General features: G+C 41.1%; 2 protein-coding genes across 13 annotated transcripts in view; one reads left to right on the top strand and one right to left on the bottom strand.

The window, feature by feature from the left end:
• Gen1 (GEN1 Holliday junction 5' flap endonuclease) overlaps positions 1–19,113 on the bottom strand; it is a 28,579-nt gene extending 9,466 nt beyond the window's left edge. Inside the window, exons 1-9 of one of the 11 annotated variants that reach the window (XM_052745892.1) lie at positions 19,090–19,108; positions 16,086–16,272; positions 13,755–13,979; positions 12,158–12,344; positions 8,548–8,724; positions 5,052–5,162; positions 4,165–4,238; positions 1,990–2,078; positions 734–884 (exon numbers count right to left, since the gene is read on the bottom strand). In XM_052745892.1, coding sequence (XP_052601852.1) covers positions 734–884; positions 1,990–2,078; positions 4,165–4,238; positions 5,052–5,162; positions 8,548–8,724; positions 12,158–12,344; positions 13,755–13,915 — 950 coding nt within the window. In that variant the 5' untranslated portion in view covers positions 13,916–13,979; positions 16,086–16,272; positions 19,090–19,108. The other 10 variants (XM_052745890.1, XM_052745895.1, XM_052745893.1 and 7 more) reach the window with 10 other exon arrangements.
• Positions 19,114–19,433: 320 nt separating this feature from the next.
• Positions 19,434–23,199, top strand: part of Smc6 (structural maintenance of chromosomes 6) — a 59,841-nt gene continuing 56,075 nt past the window's right edge. For both annotated transcript variants that reach the window (XR_008220130.1, XM_052745887.1), the window contains exon 1: positions 19,434–19,541. The gene's annotated coding sequence lies outside the window, so the exon portion shown is untranslated. The remainder of the gene's footprint in view (positions 19,542–23,199) is intronic.

Below are 23,199 nucleotides of genomic sequence, written 5' to 3'. Positions count from 1 at the left end.
TAGGGGAATTCCAGATTCAGATGGGGGTTGAACTCCTGATTGGTCAGGAGTGAGGTAACAGAAGTCTTCTCAAACAGGGATTGTTCGGGCGTTGCTGCAAGGAAATTGGAATTCTATATACAGATTAGGTAAGCTGTCCTTTATGTTCTAGAGCATTTGGTACTTGTTTGTCTCAATTCTGATTGGTTCCCTGCAGGGTACAGTTCGTGGCTTTTCCTGGTTATTGTAATGGTGAGGCCTAGTCCCAGTATTGTTAGTCTGCAGCCTGTCATGGCCGCACTAATGTTAAGTTAGGCCTCTTCAAACAGCACATGTGTGAGGTCAGAGGATAGCTTGTTGAAGTAGGTTCTCTCCTCTACACGTGTGTTCTGATGACTACACTCAGGTCACTAGGCTTGGCAGCAAGCGCCTTTACCTTCTAAACCACTTTGTCAGCTCCTTAGAGGGATGCATTTTTTTTCCCCTTTTGGTTTTCTTGAGACAGAGTCTCACTATGTAACTCTGGCTGGCCTGGAGCTTGCTATGTAGAACAGGCTGGTTTCTCTGCCTCCCAAGTGCTGGGATTAAAGGTGTGTGCCACTATGACTGGACCAGATGGATGAAATTTGCTTTAACAGAAACAAAACACAGTATGTGAGGCATGTGGGGGAAGGTTATTATTGGGGAAGTAAATCAACCTCAGGTTTCTATATAGGTCATAGAAAAAACCATTAAATGACTAAAAAGAACTTACTTTTTAATACTGTTTTCTACTTCACTTAGTTGCCTATTATGGTCTGTCTGGTGCCATTCACAAGGACAGCGGTATTCATAATCATGCGGTTCACAGTATCTATCACTTTTACATAATGTGCATCCATTACGCTCATGATCCTTAGGTGAACCTTTGTGGAGACACAAAGATGTGTGATTTTTATTGCTTTGCAGAATTAGCTTCAATATGCACCTTTTCTCATTATCAAAGATTCCAGAATTAATATTGTCTAGTACAGTTGGTTTCAATACACTTAGGTTGAAAGAATAATGTACACCAAAGTGGTAGGACAAATTATAACTTACTATCATGACACTGCTCACAAAGTACTCATTTATTTGAAGTATTGATTAATTTATGTCCAAGAATGGAAAACCTTTTGGTTTATATAGTAGCTACAAGATAGGAAAGTAAAATGTAATTATTAGTAAGATTTCTTAATATAATAATTCATGAAATGGTTTCGTCACTGAGTGCATGAGTCCTCTGGCAGTGTGCACTTCCCATTTACCCGAGAGCTGTCTTAGACTATCTTAGAAGAGGAAGACCATCATTGCAGCACAGGTGTGGCTGGGCCTCGTTCCTTTGAAAGGAAACACACTCAGTGATACTTTTCGGGTTGTGTGTGGTTGTTTTTTGTGGTTGTTGTTGTTGTTGTTTGAGTCAGGGTCTCATGGATCCCAGGGTGGACTCAAATGCCTTATGCAATTGAAGATGGCCTTGAACTCTTGATCCTACTGTCTCTATCTCCCAAGTACTGAATTACAAGTGTGTACCACATTCAGCTCATATTCAATGTTATCTTTTTCAACTAAGACTAATGAAGATTCAACCTATTTTCAACAAGAATGAACTTGTATTGGAAACTAATTTTAAGTCATTATTTATAGAGCCAGTAAATTAGGTTGATAATTAAGCATATAAACATAAAACATTGATTAAAAAATGAATGGTTTTAGCTCCATTTTCCTTTAAGACTTATATTTTGTTATAAAAGTAGATTCATATTATCAAAACATGACAATACCAAAATCTAGATAATTTGGTAACGGAGTATGAAATTTTACTCATTCCATATTGCTTATTGCATGCTCACGATGTCTGTGTAACTCAGCCTCTGACTCCAAGGCATTTCCAAGCAGGGTCTTGATAAAGGATAAGAACATATGAGGAGCAGGACTGTAAATATGCGCTCAGGCTCCAATACTCTGTGGGAGTTTCCTATGCCTGCTTACCTGGATGGGAACACACAGAGCAGTGAGCCACTTTTTTAGCTGCTGGTTGTGGAATAGAGGAGCAAGGTTCTTCAATCCACTGGTTAAACCTTTATTAGAAAATTGTTTTTAAAAAAACAGAAAAAATTGAGGTCATAAAAATACGTTCTTAAATGTCAGTTTATCCTATTCCCTTTAATCTGTCAAATTATTTTCTCTTTTCTGGTTATAAAGCCAGTTGCCTGGCCTGGAAAAATGCTTAGTTTTCTATAAGCTTTACATGTGGTCCCAGGTGGAGAAGAATTGCAAGGGGGCAGAGTGTGCATGTGTCCATCTGTACAGATGTATATCTAACCACAGCCATTCAGCCCTCTTTTTCTTTTTGATGAGTTTGCTTAGGGAGCAATACATGGGGAGAATAATTTGTGTATGCCTTTTCCCATATCTTTTCTGTGTGCCAGAGTATAAAACAAGCAAAATTATATGCAGGATCATTATTTTTAATCAGAAATAAGGGTAAAGAGTAATGTGTATATTCAAATAAAACGTTAAGTTTTTAGATAAGATTTTAAAAAATGCGGACGATTTAAAATGTTAATTGTTTTATTTTTTTCTTAATCTGTTGTATGCAAATGGCAAAACATTCTTTGTATAATGCAAGGTTTTAAGAAACATGTATGTAACTGTTAAGATTGTGAGTAATAAAAAGGTTCACATAATACCATCAAGAACACCTAGATATTACTCACCAAACTTTGAGTTCATAGGGGAATGTGTAGTACTAAGGTAATTAATCAACTGTTGAAAATTTTGACTCATTTACTGTCAAGAATAACTGTAAAGTATACTAAAAATCCATATTAATAGCTTTTGGATAAATCACAGAGCTTCAAAGATTAAAAAATAGGGAAAAATAATATAAATTATTAAAATTAGAATTGATAATTATTTTAAGAAATCTGATCATTTTCAAGTGTACAGACCATGTTTAAATGTTGCCAAAAAATACATATTTGCTGACACTATTTCAATGAGAGTAGCTTAGCGTTAGAAAAGTACCATAATTACTCGTGTTTCATTCTTTACTGTAAAGACAATCCTGAGACAGTTCCTTTATTCATTCCCATGCCAAATTAAACCATTTCTCCCCTGTTTTGGCACAATAATCACAGAGGTCCCCCAGGAACTTACTGAAGACTTAGGTCGACCAACAGCTTTACAGTAAAAGAGAAGCATTGTTGAAAGGGTAGAGTGATTTGCAAGATTTTTCAGTCACTTCTTATTTCTGTCACCCTTAGAGCTTCTTTTGAGGCACATACCATCTCAGACACACTGAGGGTTGGTCAAGACTATGTTTAGCCTCTCAGCTCTCTTTTCTTTCTTATTTTGTATCTTATTGTTATTAATCTTAATTTTTATAAACTATTGCTTACATCAAACACATATAATTTACAAGCTTTTAAGAGAATAAGTAGTTTGTAAATTTCAGTATAATCTGTATCTTAATTGGATCCTCAACTTGTACAGCTCAAATTAGAATTAATATATTACTAAATATATAACAGCAAGACAAAGAACAAAGTCAAAGTTTTTTGATATTAAGTTTTAACTTATTGTATTGTGTGTATGCATGCCTATACAGTGTGTGGGTGTGTGCGTGTGAGTTTAGGCGACATGTATATGCCACAGTGCATATGTGGCAGTCAGGACAATTTTTATGTGTCAGTTCTCTCCTTCCATCGTGGTTTCTAGCAATCAAATGAACTCAGGTGGTCAGGCTTGTACTGTGAGTCCTGTTACATGCTGAGCCATGTAGCTGGCCCAAATTAAAAGTCCTTTATCCAATGTTACTTATTAAATATTTTCAACACATTATAAAGTACTTCATTTATAGAAATATAATACCAAAGCATCAAATACAAACTTATTTTAATGTTATATTCATCTTAACTGATACTAACAATCTAACACAGCCTATGGAAAAATGCCCATGGCTGTAAGTTACTACATTTGACATTGTACTATGAGTATTGAAACAGAAATACATACTTCATAGTATGCTTTGAACATATATTCATTTCCTTCCTTTGGAAGAGTTCAAGAAAAGCAAGAATTAATTACTGAAAATGAAAACACAGAGTAGTTCAGAGTCCAGCAAGAGTGTGTCCAGCATGGAGGAAAAAGCAACTTAGTTACCTCTGAAGCAAACTTTGACCTTTTAAAATCCGCACAAGTTTTAATGCTTGTTCTTTTCCAACGCCAGGCACTCCCTTTCATAAAGTGGAAAAACAAATGTTAATCTGGAATGATGGGGACACATATAAAGAGTTATAATAGTGATCATGTGCATTTTTACACAGCGTATTTAAGAAAAGGTTGTCCTCATAATTCTTATCACTCTGTGAAGAAAATCTAATGCAATGCTGAGAGGCAGGGAGGTATGGACGGCTACCTCAGTAATGACGCTGCTCAGCAGCAGCGACAAGAGCACTGCACATGTGTGCAGCTGGACAGCTCCGATGAGTACAGAGAGCTAAAACATAGATGAGGCCATAACAGAAACTAGCATTGGTATAAAAGAGGCGAATCCTGAAACTTCTCTGATAGGCTGGTCAAGCACGCGAGTCAATCCCGAGGCTGTGGGACCACTTATAGGATTTGCTTTTGTACATTTGTTGTCACAAGGTAGCTCTTTAGGATTATGAGTTGCTGATTGTCTTTAGATTTATTTACTCATGATTTCATGTGTGAGTGCATGATGTGTGTGAGCATATGAGCCATGGCACTTGTGGAAGGTCAGAGGACAATTCCGTGGACTTGGTTTTCTTCCTTTCATCGTTACTGCATCCCAGGCACGGACCGCAGGATGTCAGGCCTGCATAGCCGTACTTTCCCCAGTCAATCATCTCATCAGTCCTGCTGATTATCTATGTTAGTGAATGGACTATACTTCAAGTGAATTCATAGTTATATACCTATACAGTGTACACACACACACACACACACACACACACACACACACACACACACACACCATGTGAAGCATCCAAGATACTGAGAAAGACATGATGAGCTCAGCTTGCCTTTGGAAGATAATCACACCCAAGAAGCACCGCCAGTCCAACCAGGGCATCCCGATCCAAGCCCAGCTTACTCTTGATAGATGATACTGTGTAACAGTCAACATGTGGATCCTAAAAAGAGCACAGAGGTTTCATCTTCAAAGTGTTTTATGTTAAACAGTAGAAAGAATGAGTTGTCATTTAGTCTTTTTCTAAAAACTTGGAACAAGAAAATCATCCTGATTACAACAATATCTACAGAACGTGACATTTCAATAGATGAATAAAGTGATACTGAAATTTCTTCCTTATTGGCTGTGTTTCAAAGTACCAGAAGGTGCTGTGCCTGCTGCTGTGGGGAAGGAAAAGTCATCAACAATCTAACCCAGCTGTGAACCCTGTGAGCTAAAATAATGACCAGCATGGCAAGATTTGCCCTGGGTTCAATAGTGGAATGACTGTCATAGGTTATGAGTGTAAAAAACTGCTTTATGATTGGATTTAAGGAGCACTCTACAAGAGGCAATGCATGCCTAGTACTGGATATCTGGCCAAGAACCCATGCTTGGGGAGCTCATAGGCCCCAGGGGTGAACCTACTACTATTATTTTGCTAAATGGACATAGCATCAAACTGCCCTCTAAATTTGCATCTCTATACCCATAGATTACAGTTCTCAGACATCATTAGAGAAGCAGTGGGTGTTATGTGCAGAGTAAGTATATGAACAGTGTTCAGATGTGCACATCACATTTCCTTTCCCCAGGGCTCAGGGATCATGGTGGAAGAGTGGGCAGAAAGATTGTAAAGCTAGAGGCTGGGAGGACAGGAGCCAAAGTGTGACTTCTGGACATGACAGAACCACTGCATTCATGAACTCATAGCAGCTGTGTGTGCCTGCCAAAGATCAAGGCAGTTAAGATTTCAGCACTGAGCAGGAAGAGGTTTAGGAGTCCCCCAGCCCTAGCTGAGGAACTGTTGACAGCTGATGGCTTCTATGGGTGGAGAGTCAATTTTCTTTAAGGGGGTTAACTCTAGTGGGTTGCCCATGCTGTAAGTGGATAGCCTCACATCCAATAGTATATGGGCGTTACAAATTGGAACCATAGACTATAAAAAAAATAATTAAATAAAATAAAGAATGTGAATTTGGGAGGGTGTGCTGGATTTTTGTTGTTTTGTTTTTGTTTTTTGTCAACGACACAAGCTTGAGGCATCTAGAAAGAGGGGTTCTCAATTGAGAAAATATTTCCATAAGATTGGTATGTAGGCAAGTCATTGGGGGCACTTTCTTGATTAATGACTGATGTTGGAAGACCCAGCCCACTGTGGGTAGTGCCATCCCTGTGCAAGTTTTCCTGGGTTGTACAAAAAAGCAAACTGAGCAAGCCAGAAAACAGCACTCCCCCATGCCCTCCGCATCAGCTCTTGCCTCCAGATTTCTGTATTGTCTTCCTTCAGTGATGACAGTGACCTGGAAGTGTAAGTCAATCAACCCTTTCCTCCCCAGTCGCTTTTGGTTGTGTTATCATAGCAACAGAAAGCACACTGGGTGGGGCTGGAAATTAGATCTGCAAGGAGTAGGTGGGAAATATGATGGAAATACATTGAACTCATATATAAAGTTCTCAAAAATTGCCAAAAATACTACATTTAAATTAGAAAAAACCTTCATGGTGGGCAATTTATTTTTCTCTCTATTGTTTTTGGTGTCTAAAAAGTACAATGTATGGTATATACTGTTGAAAATAAACATTCACTATAATTGTATTACTTAAAGTTAATTATTAGTACCTTAGTATACATTCTTCTAAAAATAATCCTTTTCTCTGGCATTCATTATTAATATTTACTATTAACAATTTTTTTTTTTGAGACAGAGTTTATGTGTGTAACAGCCCTGGCTGCCCTGGAACTCACTGTGTAGACCAGGCTGGCCTCGAATTCACTGAGATCCACCTGCCTCTCTCTCCCGAGTGTTGGGATTAAAGGTGGGCACCACCACCTGGCTATTAACTTTATTTTTAATAAAGGCAGAGATACATAAAAATACTGTTTCGCAACGTTTCCCCCAGTAATGTGCCTGGGTATCTTTTTTATGTCAGTAACACATCTCCCCCAACAGGGTTTCACTGAATTTGCTATGTAAACTAGGCTGACTGGAGCTCACAGAGATCCTCCTGCCCTGCATCCACTGTGTTGGGATTAAAGGTGTGCACCATCAGCTCTAAGACACACTTTTACATGACTGCTTCGTATTGCACCATACCAACTCTGTGACAGCACTTTTTGTAGGAACCTCCTAGTGTTTGGAGAGAAATGGCATGAAGCTTAGCCTTGCTGGTACTAACATACCAAATGCTGAGGTGGAGACTACCTAGTCTCCTTCCCCTTGATTGCTGCAATAAAAATGTTAATTGGCAAGAATCCCCAACTAGGAATCATAACAAGGAAACATTTAAACATTCCCCGACAAGCGTTTGGTTTGCTAATTTTCATAGTTACTAATACCATAACAAAGAATTTCCTGTCTTCTATCCCTCTCCTCGTACACTTGGAGGTGTTTTGAGGATTAAATATCAAAACTAGAAGTTCTGGGACAAAACAATGCATTCACACATAATTCTGTGCTACGTTAGTGAGAAATTCACATTCTGAAGAGAATAAACTATTTGGCAATGTTTAATTAAAAAATTAATTACCTCAGCCGGGCGGTGGTGGCGCACGCCTTTAATCCCAGCACTCGGGAGGCAGAGGCAGGTGGATCTCTGTGAGTTCGAGGCCAGCCTGGGCTACCAAGTGAGTTCCAGGAGAGGCTCAAAGCTACACAGAGAAACCCTGTCTCGAAAAACCAAAAAAAAAAAAAAAAAAAAATTAATTACCTCATTCATTGGTACGGGTATGTGTATGCCGTGGTGTGTGAGTGGAATGCAAAGAACAACTTGTGGAAGTCTCTTCTTCCACGATGTGGGTTCTGGGACTCAAACTCCGGTGAAAAGCCTTTATCCATTGAGCCACTTTGCTGGATCACGATGCTTTTTAAAACTGTTTTTTATTTTTTAATAGATAATCAGCTTTATTATCGCCATAACCTCTAAATCCTTATTTACAGGACTGGAAAGATGGCTTAGTGGTTACTCATACTACTCTTGAGGAGCATCTGAGTTTCATTCCACGCACCATGTCAGGCGGCTCACAGATGCCTGTAACTCCAGCTTCAGGTGGATTCAGCGCTTACACTTGTAACTGCACATACTCCCCACCCCATACATACAAATCATTAAAAAATTTAAATCTAAATATATACACACACACACACATTTATGGTGAAAACTTTCAAAATGTTTTCTCGCTCCTTTAAATATATAGCAATGATATTTTTAATTAGTAAACATTTTATGTAGCAGTAACCATGTGTCAGGCATCATGGGAACATTTTTCACATATTATTTCAGTCCTGCTCTTTAAAAATGTACTGTATAAACAGAGACCAAGAGAGAAAGAGAAGAAGAAGTACCTTTGCGTTCATAGTGAAATTCCTGTAAACAGTCTGGGCTCCATACAGGAAAGCGTCACCATCGTTGGTGAGGCAGCCATCCACATGGCCACTGGCATTCAGGTAAGCACACATGGCTTCAGCTTCCCCAGCAGCCTGGACCCAGGGGATTCCTAGGCACTCTAGCATTGCTAGGCACTGAAACAAAGAGCGGGTGCAAGACATTGAATTTCCAGTTTTTACATTACTTCTACATTCAAAATATCAGTAGTCTTTTGGGTATTTAAAAAAATGTGGTATTGAAGAAACACTTGGAAATTTGGACACTGAGTAATTGATGGTATTAAGAAAGGATTGTTCGCCTTTTAGGTGAGATAATTAAAATAACAATATGGTTATGCCTATTTCAGTTTTAAAGTGTTATCTTGCAGAAAGCAACACTAAAATATTGAGACTTCTACAGTATTATGGTTGGGATTTACACAGTATGTTTTAGAGGGAGTGAAAACATTCCTTCTTGCAGGGAAGATCAACAAGCTCAGATCAGCAAATAAACACCTCTGAGGGTTCAGGAAGTCCCTCACCTGACCACTGACACTAGGCCCCTCCCTTCCAAGCATATGTAAGTAGTAAGGACTATTGAACAACCTTCTTAGATCAGCCAAGACACTCAAAAATGACAGAGACACACACAGAGACAGAGTGCTTGGCTACCTGGAAGCAGACCCCGCTGAACTACCTCCAGGACACTCAGAAACTGAGCCACCTGGAGAGGACACTCTCGCACCTCCTGAACTGCAGCAGGTTGTGCAGTGCACTCTGGGTTCCAGCTTTCAGGAGCTGCTGCCTATGTGGGACGGAGTTTTGGTGACACAGTTGTGCCTGCTCCTCTAAGTGCCCCCGTACTCATGTTCCTGCAAGTAATCCAATAAAAGTCTGGCTCATAAACGGGGTTCTGGTGGTATGCTTAGGCTGTCATAGTCCCTACCTGGTAGCATTTCCCAAGGAAGAGTGTCATACAACAGTATGACAACTCTCACAAGGCTACGTACAGTGCTGGTCTCTCCTAGGAAATGAGATACCCGTGCAAGGTGATTTTATCCTTTCGTGATGCATAAATAACCCACTGTGAGTTTTCTTTGGGTTATGGCTTTGATCTCGTGAGCAGCCTACAGTTTAGCCACACAAACTACAGTAGTTCACGTTCCTTGCCATTTATGGTTCTTTCCGAATTGAGGAATGCTGAATATGGAGACAAGAGGCTCTGCAATGCACTTTTGACAGACTGACAGAAATAACACCTCTTACCCAGAATCTTTAATCTTGAATCATTTGCTGTCAGATGTAGCCTGAGGCCAACAGTCGCAAGACTCTGGTGCAGTGACTAGGGGACAACATTTTTGCAACAAGCATGTCTTCTCTTTTTACCCTAGTTAGGGATGATCTTTTCACACTAGGCAAAGTTATTTCAGCTTTGTGTGCCATTTACATTCACAGCTCCTTTCGTAGCACACAAGTTATGATATGGCTGGTTGCAATTTTCTTCTACTTCTATTGGATGGGTTTGGTGTTGAAGGAGGATTAATTTGTATTTTTTGACCTACTGGGAGTGCAGAAATATGAAAATGGGTGACAGGTAAGCAACACTGAATGGACACGAAATGCCTATCGGCACCGTAGTGATTGTGATACAGAAGTAGGAATAGAGCAATTCCCTTAAAAAGGCATAGATAAAGATACAGTCTTTTTAATGTTCTAAGGATGAGACTCATAGATATTTCCAGGAACTAATTTTACAGAAAACTGTTAGACCCCAGTACAGGTGTTTACTTCAACTACTAAGTCATTAAATTTGACTACTCAGAAATTGGAAATTATTTAAAACACTAAGACCCGAAAATGGCAGTTCAGGAATCATTATCTTATGCACTGTCTTCTAAAATACATTATTATATTAAATACCCAACTTTCATGATTTTGAAATACAAGGTTTCACTATGTAGCCCTGGTTGGCCTTAAACTTGTAGACATTCTCCTGCCTCCCAAGTGCTAGGATTAACCATGACTGGATTATATTAAATATTTTTGCTTCTATGTAAGAAAACATCCAGAGTTCTTTTGTGAGCATCAAAATTGCTCTCACACCTGTAGGAAAGTATTTCCAAGAGTTTAAAAAAAAATAATTCTAGAACTTTAATTTGTCAATTCTATTTTCAATAATTTTATTTAAAATCTCAAATGGTAAGAAAAAGTTACACAGTGAGAAAGTTCATAATTTCATGTATAATGGAGGAAAGTTAAAATGTGATGATATACACTCATAAGAATAATTCACAGCCCCATACATGTTACATAAACACTCTAAGTTATAATTTTGAACAGAAAGCAACAACAGGGAACCATGTCTGTGATGTGTTAAGTGAAATGTCAACAATAAAATTATTTATACACTACAACTCCTTAAAAATATAATAGGCTGTAAAAGTGCCTCCTAGGAATGGCAGCATAAACCAGACTGGAACATTGACACTATCAATAGACATGCTAACTCAAAAGGGGGGAACCTCATGGGTCCCACGCCTAGACAAAGAACTACAGGCAACTAATGACTGACCAGAGAGGGAGAATTAGCCTCTTCCAGAGATGAGTTCTCTAGTTGGCTATCTCATACAAAGTAGTCAGCCCTAAAGCTGCGTGCTCGTGTACACGTACGTACGTGTACACACACACACACACACACCAATAAAGAAAAAGAGGCTATCAATATGAGAAGAGTGTATGGAAGGAGTTGGAGAGAGAGGACTTGGAGGGAGAAAGTAATGTAATTACATTTTAATTAAAATAAAAAAAAATCTAACGTGATGAGGGAGGATCATGAATTTAGGACCACTCTAAGCTATCTAGCTAGTTCTAGGGCAGCCTAGGCTATATAGCAAGATACCGTAAGAAACAAAATCCCCTAAGTCCTGCTGGGTAGCCTTCAAGTGCCAGGAGTGCCCGTGCATACAGCTGGGGGATAAAGCCCACCTACAGTCTTCCTTAGACTTTGCATGCTACAATACCAACTTGTAGGCAAGAGGTACTTACTGGTAAAATAGTGACTCTTAGTGACTGCTAAGAGGACAATGATTTCTGATGAATTTGAGGTCCTTTCCATAAAAGCTTCTGGTACTGTAGTTCTGGTAGAGGCCCATAACTAGAGAGGTCACTGGCACAGAACCTACTACTGTTGCTTCATTAAATGGACACGTTATCAAGCTGCCCCCTATTTATGTTTATACCCATAACCTTGATCAAAGCAGCAAACAACTTATGGCTCTCATGCATTCTAAAACCACTGGAGTTAAAAGGAAAGATAGTTCAATTCCTACCATGGATTCTTTACTGTAGACACGTTTTTAAAGCATTTAAAATCACTGCAGAGTATTACGACCCCCATTTCACTAAGAATTAAAATGCAAATTAAGTTATCTCATAATTTCTAAATGCCCATGCTAAAACTTGGTTTCAGGTCTGTTTTACTCTAACATAAACTCTGTCCCTGTAACCATTAACATGGTTAACGAGTGTAAGTTTATAAAATTTACTCTTTAATTCAAATAAGAATTACTCGTCGAATCCAAATGCTCACCTCTCGTAAGACTGACTTAAAATGTGATCGCCCTGTTTTCTGAGAGCATGTTTTTCCAGAAGGCCCATAACGAGTCTGAGTCCTCTTGCTCATGACATCAGCTTTGAGCTTTGGTGGCTCCCCTTCCATTACAAACACCAGTTTGACATTCATTTGAGTTAAATATGAAATACGAAAAAACAGGTTTCTGAAATATAAAAATGAGTAATGTATTAATCATCATATTGATAACAAGTCCAAATAGCAGCATGAAAAAAGGTTTGAACACTAGGCTAATACAAAAAATGTTATGTACAATAACATTTTCAAACACATGCGTGTGCGCACAAGCATTCATGAGTGGTATATTTGTGTGGGCACGAGCACACCTCTATACTTGCATGGAGGTTAAAGGACAACTTGCAGGAAGTGGTTCTACTGTTCCACCATGTGGGTTCTAAGGATCACACTAGGGCTGTCAGGCCTGGTAGCAAGTGTATTTACTTACTGAACCATTTCACCGGCTATACTAAGATCTTATTTTAAGGAAAATGGGCAAGTACTTAACTTTTTTTTTTTTTTTTTTTTTGGCTTTTCGAGACAGGGTTTCTCTGTGTAGCTTTGCGCCTTTCCTGGATCTCGCGCTGTAGACAAGGTTGGCCTCGAACTTACAGAGATCCCCCTGCCTCTGCCTCCCGAGTGCTGGGATTAAAGGCGTGCGCCACCACCGCCCGGCTGTACTTAACATTTTTAAGCAGGGGTGATTTCTCACTATCCATAGTGCCAACTGGTTTGGAGGGAAAGGCTACGAGCAGGTGAAGGGTATAAAAATGCCATTCCAGCAGCAGATACAGATAAGACATGAGGTTGGCACAGGCTGATGTGGTGTCCCTGGACATCAAGAGAAATTTGTGAACACATAGGTATTTTGGAAGCCAAATGAACAAGAATTACTGATGGACTAGAGATGAGAGATAAAAGAGGAAGATAATGGCCTCTCAGTTTCTGGCTTTTAGTACCTGAAGCATGTAGTGAAGATAGTTATGTGAGCTTGAAGCTTGGAGTAGGAGATGCATATTTAGGTCATTGCTATAAAACGGTAGATTGTAAATGGATGTTTCCTGTCCCAACCACCTGGTCCCAAATAACCGACTCAGAGGTTAAATGTGAATTATAAATGCTCAGCTGATAGCTCAGGCTTGTTAACAGCTAACTCTTACACTTAACCCATATTTCTATTTATGCTTTGTCATGTGGCTCGTAGCTTGCTACCTCATTTTTTACATGTCTCGCTTGCTTGGTGGCTGGCTAGGTGGCTGGCTGGCTGGCTGGCTGGCTGGTGTCTCCCTGGACTCTACCCTGCTTCTTCCCATCATTCTTTGTTTGGCTTTCCCACATAACTTCCTGCCCAGCTACCAGTCTGTCAGCTTTTTATTAACCAATGAAAATAATACATATTCATAGTGTAGAAAAGGATTATTCCACAGCAGTAGATCAAGATGTTAAATATATCTTAAAATCTCAAATAAAAGACAATTAAACAAAAGTGGAAACAAAGCCAGGATGCCAAGACTGGCTACACAATCACTCATCTACAGTCACAGACCCTTTACTATACCTGAGGTGGGGCTTCATGACAGTTCCCATCATTTTCTTCACTGTCTGTGCCTCGCACACCCAGAGACTCAAGTCAACCGCAACCGTTTTCCCACTGAGGTCCTGCAAGTGGATATGCTGCTTTATAGGCTCCAAAACCTGCCACAAGTCATTCACTCCCATCCTGGCGATTATCTGCTGTTATCCGAAACACACTTAATCAAGGAACATGGGAGCAGGCAAACAGCTAAAGAAACAAACAAAACAAAAACCCTCAATGACCTTAATCCAGCCTAAAAACCCAAGGTAGAAGGCAAAAGTATATTAAACCAAAAGGCCATTATTTATATGCAGAAAGCTTATGAATAAAAATTCCAGTCTTTTCTTTTAAAAGTATATTCAGAAAGTCTACTCTATCAAATTTCACACAGAGGCAAAGAAAACCATTGCTGGAAAGGCTGTTGTATATAATTTTCTGTTTTCTGAATTTTGATTTTATAACGTGGCCAGTCCTACCATGAGTGTTATTTTGTGCACTCATTTTTGAGAAGTGCATAAATATACATGGTTATATTACTTTACAAAGATAAACACACAGAGTGAACACAAAGTATTAAGAAGTTAATAGTAGGTCAGTGCTAATTTTACTCTACCTCAACAAATTCTACTGGCTGTAACACTGTGGCAACAGACTGAGTTAATGTGAAAAGTTGTACCTAATCCTGGAAAGAGCAGAGGCATATATATTTCCTAATACATTATTATGAAGGTAAATGAGATTTGTTAAGTATTAGCCATCAGAACACATTAACACCAAATAATAATTTGAGGATGAAATTCTCTATATTTTTGCTTTTATTTGTGACTCACACTGGATATCTGAAGACCCATTTTAAAAGGAGGGATAAAAAACACTAAAAATGTCTTAAATAATGACAAGGAATCATTTTGTGGCTACTTAAAATTACATATGAAATGTAATGCATATGTTTACATATATATGTATTAATTAAAGTCACACCAATTGGAGTGAGTGTCCCCCCATAAAACAGGCTCACAAAAATCCTACTGCCAGTCCTTGTTGGTCAGGAGAGTCCAAGAGGTTCCCAAAACAATATAGACTATAACTGTCACCCTTGGTGCCTCTTAGGAACTTACAATGAATTTCTATTAGAGCTTCTTGAATTTCCTATAAAGCCATCAAGCATCCACTAGATAAAACAAAACAAACAAAACTACAAAAAGTATAGATCAGAACTACACTAAGGGATAATATTAAAAGAACTAGAAGTAGCTAGCCACAAGAATTAGAACTTTTATTTGCTAGCCTGACCTCTAACATTATTAACCCCTATCATTAGCTATATTCTTTGAAGTGACTACTCAGCCTACTTATTTCCTTCTTGCTGGATGTATGGTACCCACCTGTCTTCTTTGTTTCTGAGACAGGGTCTGGCTGGGTACACTGGTCTGCAACCTGTGCTTTTAGCTCAGCTCCCAGGTATTGGAATTGTATGGTTTTTACCAAACTCTTTAATCCCATCTTTAATTGCTGTGGGATGGTCTGTATGTCAAATTGCTCTGATTGGTCAATAAATAAAACACTGATTGGCCAGTGGCTAGGCAGGAAGTATAGGCGGGACTAACAGAGAGGAAAAAAGAAAGAACAGGAAGGCGGAAGGAGACACTGCCAGCCTCCGCCATGACAAGCAGCATGTGAAGATGCTGGTAAGCCACGAGCCACATGGCAAGGTATAGATTTATAGAAATGGATTAATTTAAGATATAAGAACAGTTAGCAAGAAGCCTGCCACAGCCATACAGTTTTTAAATAATATAAGTGTCTATGTGTTTACTTGGTTGGGTCTGAGCGGCTGTGGGACTGGCGGGTGACAGATTTGTCCTGACTGTAGGCCAGGCAGGAAAACTCCAGCTACATTTAATCTTTAAACCTCTCCTTAAAACTGTCTCAGTCTTAGTGTTTCCCAAGTATGCTTGCTTAAGCTTTGTTCTCCAACAGCCAAGTGATCAGTACATTTTGTGTCTACAAAATGCCTTCTTAATCTCCCATTTCTAACAACACCTCACTAATTCTGCTATATACAGTTTTAAGTCTGTAATAAGATTCCCAGCTTCTTTTTATTTCTTCCCATTTGTGTAGCTGGAGAATTTTTCTCCAGCTCCCGCCACCAAGTCCCGCCAGTCCCGGAGCCCACTTATAAATTAAACACACAGACTCTTACATTATTTAAACTGCTTGGCCATTAGCTCAGGCCTATCATTGTCTAGCTCTGACTCTTATATTCAGCCCATTTCTATTAATCTTTACTTTGCCACGTGGCTTGTGGCTTACCGGTACTTTACATCTTCCTTGTCTTGGCGGTGGCTCCAGCCGGTCTCCCTTTCCTTCCTCCTTCCTCAATTCTCCTTTCTCCTTGTCCTGCCTATACTTCCTGCCTGGTCACTGGCCAATCAGTGCTTTATTTATATAGAGCGATATCCACAACACATTTGTATACAGTTTTTCTCTCCATTACAGCCTGAGTAATCATGTTGAAAAAAACAAATCATTAAAATACTGTTTTCATCCATTTATGGTGGCTATTTTATAAGGAAATATAAACATTGAGTTATTACAAAATTATGTATTGCAAGTGTAACATCTATATGCATAATTACATTTATAATATGTTTATATTTACTATACACATATATACTTATTTTTTTGATTTTGAGACAGGGTCTCACTATGTAGCTCTAGTTGTCCTGAACTCAGTATGTAGACCAGGCTGGCCTTGAACTCACAGAGATCTGCTTGGCTCTGCCTCCAGAGTGCTAGGATTAAAGGCATGTGCTATTATTGGCTATATTTTAAAAATACTATTTTAGGATTTTCTCTAATTCTATAATCTAAGTTTAAAAATCCATATTGTCTATGAAGAACGCCCATTATAGTGTATTATAAAGTACGCACGTGTTTTAAGAAAGCAAATTCAGAATCATTAAATTAAGCCACCATACATTGTGCTCTCACTTTCTCTACGTGCTCTTAGTACCAGTACCACCATCTCTGAGGTGATGTTACATGGCAATAGTTAAAGATTCTAAAAGCTTGTGAAACTCTAAAAATAGACCAAATGGAACAGTGTTCAAGATGTATAACTACACTAAAAGACAGTAAAGACAGTTCTTGATTAGGTCATATTCCATCCTTGAAGAAAGATTAGCATTAAGTAAAACTTAAAAATACTACAGCTATTAAATCCTCCAAAACTATGTAAATTCGTGAGTCTATTCAAACCTCTTATAATGTAGTAACTACTGCTGTCCTCTCATGATGCAGTCAACATAAATGTGTCTCCTAACATATTTCTAATTTTTAAAAGTTAGTTGTGTAACAAGGAAAGAGTCAACAAAGTCAGAATAAATAGCAAATAGTTTTATAACTTATAATAGCTTCAATGTATCTTGTTTGGTGGAAAGAGCACTGAATTTGGAGTCCAAAAGGCTAGGATTCGGGTTTTGGATATACTAGTGATCAACTGTATAGCCTCAGAGAGACAATGAGCCTTTCTAGAAAATGAAACATATCAAACCAGATAAATGACGAGATTCTAACATCCTTTGACTCTCAAGATCAATTTTGGTAGCAGGAATATTCAGATTATGGCTTGCTAGAAAAGTTTCTTCATTAACTAAGGGCTGAAGAATCTACTTCAAGTTAAAACAAAAAAACAGATCCTTTGAAGTAACCATATGGCGCCCATAAATCCATTTATGCTCCTAAAGCTTCCTTAAAAGCTATTAAGTTTCTATTGGTTAATTATAAAACTGAACGAGGTGAGAAAAACACAGACCCTTGCTAATTCCACTAATGAATCAAATGTAAAGAACATAAAAAAGAAGTCAATAGCTTGATTTATGCAAAAACACGTCGTATTAAGACAAAATTTCTGCTCTGTCAAAGCTTAAAGAAGGGACAGGAAGTGGTTAAATTTCCAAATTCCCATTTAGTCAACTAGGTTTTCGTATAAAGATTGGCAAACAGTATAAACTTTCATCGTGTGGGACTGTATCTGCATGGGATGTAAAATAATTTCACCAAGTCGTGCTGTTCGAAATTTCTTTCCGTTATCCTGCCATATGAATTTAATTTGATGAGTTTAAGACCCATATTTAATTTACCCACTAGCATTTATTAGGAATGTGCCTGGGTGCTGTAGATACGATAACGATCAGGTTGTGGATTTAAATATCTTGGTAGAGTGAGGTTGTAGAGGGACAAAGTCAGCATTTTAATAGGTCGATAGCACTGCCAGAGGATGTTTCTCAGTTACTAACGGGGATGAATCGGCCCCACATTTCAGTCTTTGGCTATGTCACCCTTTTCAGTAGTCCGTGATAAAGGACACAACATATCACTATGAAGTGAACGGTGACTTTGAACGAAGGAATTTACTTCATTAACCGGAGACCTGAGGTTGTACACCAAGGTTGGGGATGGGCAAACCGAGACTGGGGGTGACAGTCAATGCCATTTCCCGCCCCCGACACAGGAGGGAAAGCTGGGGCACAGCGAGTTTCCTTGGCCAGGTCGGCACACGGATGTGAAGTTGTGTAAAGACGGAACGGATGGCTAACATCGGGTCGAGACGCGAATGGAGACGGCCCAAGAACAACTCTAACTGCCGTTGACTTAAGGCGATGTCCACCCTCTAGGGTGGAGCGGCGAGGGGGAGAGAGGCTCACACGCACAACCCCAGAGGCACACGGAAGTGCCTGCGGCAAGAAAACTTTTTCCAGTTGCAACCATTCATGCAGAGCGGTGTGTAAAAGGGCACCGGGGAAGGTCACCCGGACAGCGTCGAACGAGGCGTGGGGGCGTCGGGCTCGCCCTCCCGCCCCTGTTCTAGAAGCCTGTGCGAGCACCGGGGCGGGCGGGCGGGCGGGCGGCCGCAGCCTGTCCCGCGGGACTTACCCGGACAGCCCCTCCTCGCGGCTGGGGAGGGGACACTCCCGGTCATTGACCAGTCTGGCCTGGAGTCCACTAAGTACCGCCGCCCTCGAGCCCCCGATCCCCTCACATCAATGTTAAAACGAAGAGAACAAAACAAAAACCCAGAAAAAAAAACAAAAACAGCCTCTCGCGGCCTTCCCCAGCACTAAGCCGTGGGCCTCAATTTCGAATCCAGCGCCCTTGACACTGGTCCCGCCCCTTCCGGGAAACCGTTTCCTTTCCTCCCCATCGACCCCCCCGCCCCCGCCCCTCCCTTCCTCGCGGTTTCTCTTCCCCCGCCCCCCCCCCCCCCCCCCCCCCCCCGCATCTTGCCAGCGGCCCGGCGGACGCATGCGTAGACCTGTTGCCAGGGCGCCGGGAGCTCTTCCCACCCTCCTCCCCCTCCGTCTAGCTCCGCCGCGGAGGGGCGCGTGCCTCTGGGCTTCCTCTGCTCTTCGCCCCCGCCCTCCCCCGTCCCCCCGCCCCAACCTCCCGCCTGCTGAGCGCACTTCCGGTTCCCTCTGGCCCACCCGAGCGGTGCGAGAGGCCCGGAGCGCGCAGGCGCGGGCGGAGTCCGGGGGCGGGGAGGGGCGGGGCGCAGGCGCGGACCGTCCCGCGGCGGGCGCCTGGCTGCGGGGCTCCCGCCTCCTGCTTCTCGGGCGCGGGTGCGCCCAGCTTGGCGTTGCGGGCGGGCGGGTGGGGGGGGGCGGCGAGGCGCGAGCGGGAGCCGAGGTCGGACGCCCTGAGCTTGGCCTTCGCGTCGTGACAGCCGCGCCGACTCCTTTCCCCCGGGGCGACCGCGACTTGTTGGAGGTAGAGTGAGGGCGCGCGCTTCCTCTCCCCACGCCCCGGCAGCCCCCCGTGCCTCGGCCGCCGGCCCGCCCGCCCTCGGCCCTCCTTGGAAGCTGCGGGCTGCGGGTGCTGAGGGGTCGGGCCTGCGCGCGGGCCGCAGGGTGGGGTGGGGGGGGAACCTTCACGCCCTCGGCCGGGGGACACCCGCTCTCCGCATCGGGGAAACTTGGCCGTGGGCGCCCGGCCCGCCCTCGCGCGTCCCCAGGCGGCCCGGGCGTTGGCGGGCAGCCGCAGAGGTCGGGTCGGGGCTGATCAGGGCCGCCGTCGGAGCTGGGGACTCCATGCGCAGGCACCACCGTGTTGGGGGGGTGGGGTGGGGTGGGGTGGGGGCGACTGGAAATGCCGCCGAAATCGGAATTGGTCGTTAAATCCAGTTTCCCCTAAACGCCCCGGGGATGGTCCAGGCGAAGAGTTAGATCGCCGCGTTTGGAAGGTTTGGGTGGCGTTTCTTGCCCTTCGTGACTGTGGAATTGGAGGGAAATCTCGATTGGCAGCGCTAGAAAACAGGACCTGAGGGGTAGAGAAAGGACTCCAGGAGACTAGGGCGTGAGGTAAGACTCCTGATCCCTAGAAAGAACAGCGAATTGACATTTAAAAGCCTGAAGACAAGTTACGCGAGCACTTACCTTATACTTGCTTTACTTATTAACTTTATAGTTAATGAGTAAAAAGAAGACCAAGCTTGCGTCTCGAGCTCTTCTGAGATGTCTATTCCAAGTTAGAAAAGGCCATATTCCCTGACGCTTAGAAGGCTGCTGGATTCTTTAAAAATGTCTAATAAAATCTGCAGTGGCCAGCAGCTAGTTTTAGGGGAGGTGTAGATGATGAACTCTTAGACTCATCCAGTTAGCATGTGAAAATGATCTTTTTCTTAATGTCGAAATCTATGCTCGTAATTATTTTCCTGGAAACTGAGGCACGTAGTGCTGATGGTAGCTTGCTTGCCTACCAAACCCAGAACCCCTGAGTTCAGTCAGCAACACGTAAAATTCTGTCGTGGTGCAGGCATGTAATCCTAGCATCCAGGAGGTGGAGGCAGGAGCATGGAAAGGTCCCGTGCTACATTGCAAGCTTGAAGCCAGCTTGGGTTACACGAGGCCCTGTCTCAAAGAAAAATTATTTTTCTGAGCTGGGGATGGTGGCTCAGGCCTGTCTTCAGTTCTTAGTAGGAGCTGAGGTGAGATGGAGAGTTAGAGGAAAATTTGGTATATATAGTGAGTTCCAGGCTAGCTCAGGCTACAGAGGAAGACTGTCCAAAAACAGAAATCATTTTCCGAGTGTGTGTAGTAAGTTTAGAGACCACTTGTAATTGCTTAAAAACATGTTTTTGTTCCACACAAGGCAGGTAATAAGACTTTTTGAAGAGTAATTCCACCTCTTTACCTCTCAGTTCTAAGTCACAAGATTCCTGAGAGATTGATTCAGTATAAAGTGTTCAATAAAAAGTGTTCAGTATAAAGAGCTCAATAAAAAGCCAGTGTAAGCAGCATATTAAATGCTAGTGTAAAGGAAGTTTTATTCCCCAAAGTTTTGTTTTACTAAGTGCCCAAACTAGAATTTTATGTAAAACTTGCCTGAATCTTGACTGCCATTTTAATTGTTAGGACAGTTAATCAAGATGTAGTAGATAGTCTAGGAGTACCCTTCAGTGGTAGATTGCTACTTTAACATGGAAGGACCCTCGATCCAATCTTCAGTGACTCCCCAAAAAGTAGTTGACTACTTTCAAGAAATAATAGATAACTAAAAAGTTTACTGTAATAGTATATGCATTATATTAGAAATACTTTAAAATTTTTTATTATTTATACATATGGCTGTTTTGCTGGCATGTATGTCTGCCCACCACATACATACCTGGTGCCCACCGAGGTGTTAGATCCCCTAGTATTGGGGTTACAGACAGTTGGAAGCTTCCATGTGGGTGCCGGGAGAAGAGTCAGTGCTCTTCACCTCTGAGCCACCTTTCCAGCCTGTTTTACATACTTAAATGTCACCAGCAAGTCCAGGTGACTGAGGGTCTAGTGTGGTCAGTTGTACTCTGTGTGTGTGTGTGTGTGTGTGTGTGTGTGTGTTGCAAGTTAAATTAGTTGTGTCCTTTCACAATCTGCATGCTTTTCTTGGTCACCAGATTCAAACTACTTGCTGTAATTTTCTTTCCTCCACTTGTAGATTGGTTTCTGTTGCAGAGTATCTCAGAGCCTACCCTTGGAGCCCTTCAAACTCAAGTGTTTGCAAACCAGACAAACGCATCATCCTTTCCTTTTGACAGATCTACTGTCTGTTTATCGTGTTGGATAGCATTAAGTGAGAAAATGAAACTTCATGAAGCAAGCCCGAAGGAACATTTAGAGGAACACTTTAGGATAGAATTCTTTTTCTCATGTTTTGAGAGGCACACAAGAAGACAACGAATTGTCAGTAACTGAGTGTGATGCAAGTGTTGGCTAAACTCAGTGTATGCCCGTAGGAACCTGGACATAGCGGTTTGACTTTCATTTGGGAAACCTGCATTGGGATCTGCACTGCCAGCGTCTGTCTGCATCTAGTGACGAAGTTAGCGTTACATAAGTTGAAGTCTTACATTCGAGCCTCAGTTTCCCATGTTGTACAATAAGGGCATGCTTTATATGATAAGGAGATGAAAGTATATAGTTCAATCTAGGACTAACCATAGGTTACTCAACAAATGTTAATTCTACTCAATTGGACTTAAGTCTTTTTAACTGTTTGGTTTGACCACCACCCATTCATCCCTGATCCTGCTCTAGTTTTTGTTTAGAATTTTATTAGAAACTGTCTGCTTTGGCATTATTAGTGTATCCCAGATTATGATATGGTTTCAACTCAAATTTGAGTTTTCAAATTGTATTATCTGGAATACCAAAAGTAGAGGGCTTCCGAGTTTCTGCTGGTCTTGGATTTGTTGGTGTTTGGACTTAAAATGTTTTACTGTATTATCTAGTTAGCCTCATTTGATTTTGTAATATATTCCAAACACTGTGCTAAATTAATTCAATACATTAAGATTGTTTAATGTAGAGTGAATGTGTTTTGTAGATGGGAAGAGTACAATTAGGGATGTGGTAAACACAGTTCAGAGCAGATATCTGAATCCGTCACTTCTGCCTCAGAGTAGTGGTATTTATGTTTACTTAAAAATGTTTAGTTCTAATAGTTATAGAATTAAGTAAGTCTAATTCTGTTATGCTGGACACTGCTTTTAATCTCTGCTTTAGCATTAATTGGAAGTATGAGTTATATATAAAAGCTCAAGAGTCAAAATTTTATAATCCTGCTAAAACTTGTAGGATCCCATTAAAATTTCCTATGTATCTATATGCTGCATTAAGCCCTTAGTTACTGATTTTTCTTTTAAACTTACTTTCTTTTGGGTGTTCTTCACTGTTCCTGCTTTGAAATTTTACTTCGTAAAAGAGAAGAGGTGATACTATTCTGTAATTTTTTTTTTTTTTTAAAGGCTGTGGCACACACCTATAATCCCAGCAATTAAGTTCCAGGACAGCCTGGGCTATATCGCTAGGCCTTGTTTTAAACAAACACACAAACAAATCAAAACAACCAAAATTTTAAAAATTGTTGATAATGAAGTAAAATG

Source organism: Peromyscus californicus, unplaced genomic scaffold (genome assembly GCF_007827085.1).
Source record: "Peromyscus californicus insignis strain IS unplaced genomic scaffold, ASM782708v3 Scaffold_1__1_contigs__length_55948999, whole genome shotgun sequence".
In the NCBI taxonomy this organism is placed as follows: domain Eukaryota; kingdom Metazoa; phylum Chordata; class Mammalia; order Rodentia; family Cricetidae; genus Peromyscus; species Peromyscus californicus.
This window is presented reverse-complemented; position numbering and strand designations above follow the sequence as displayed.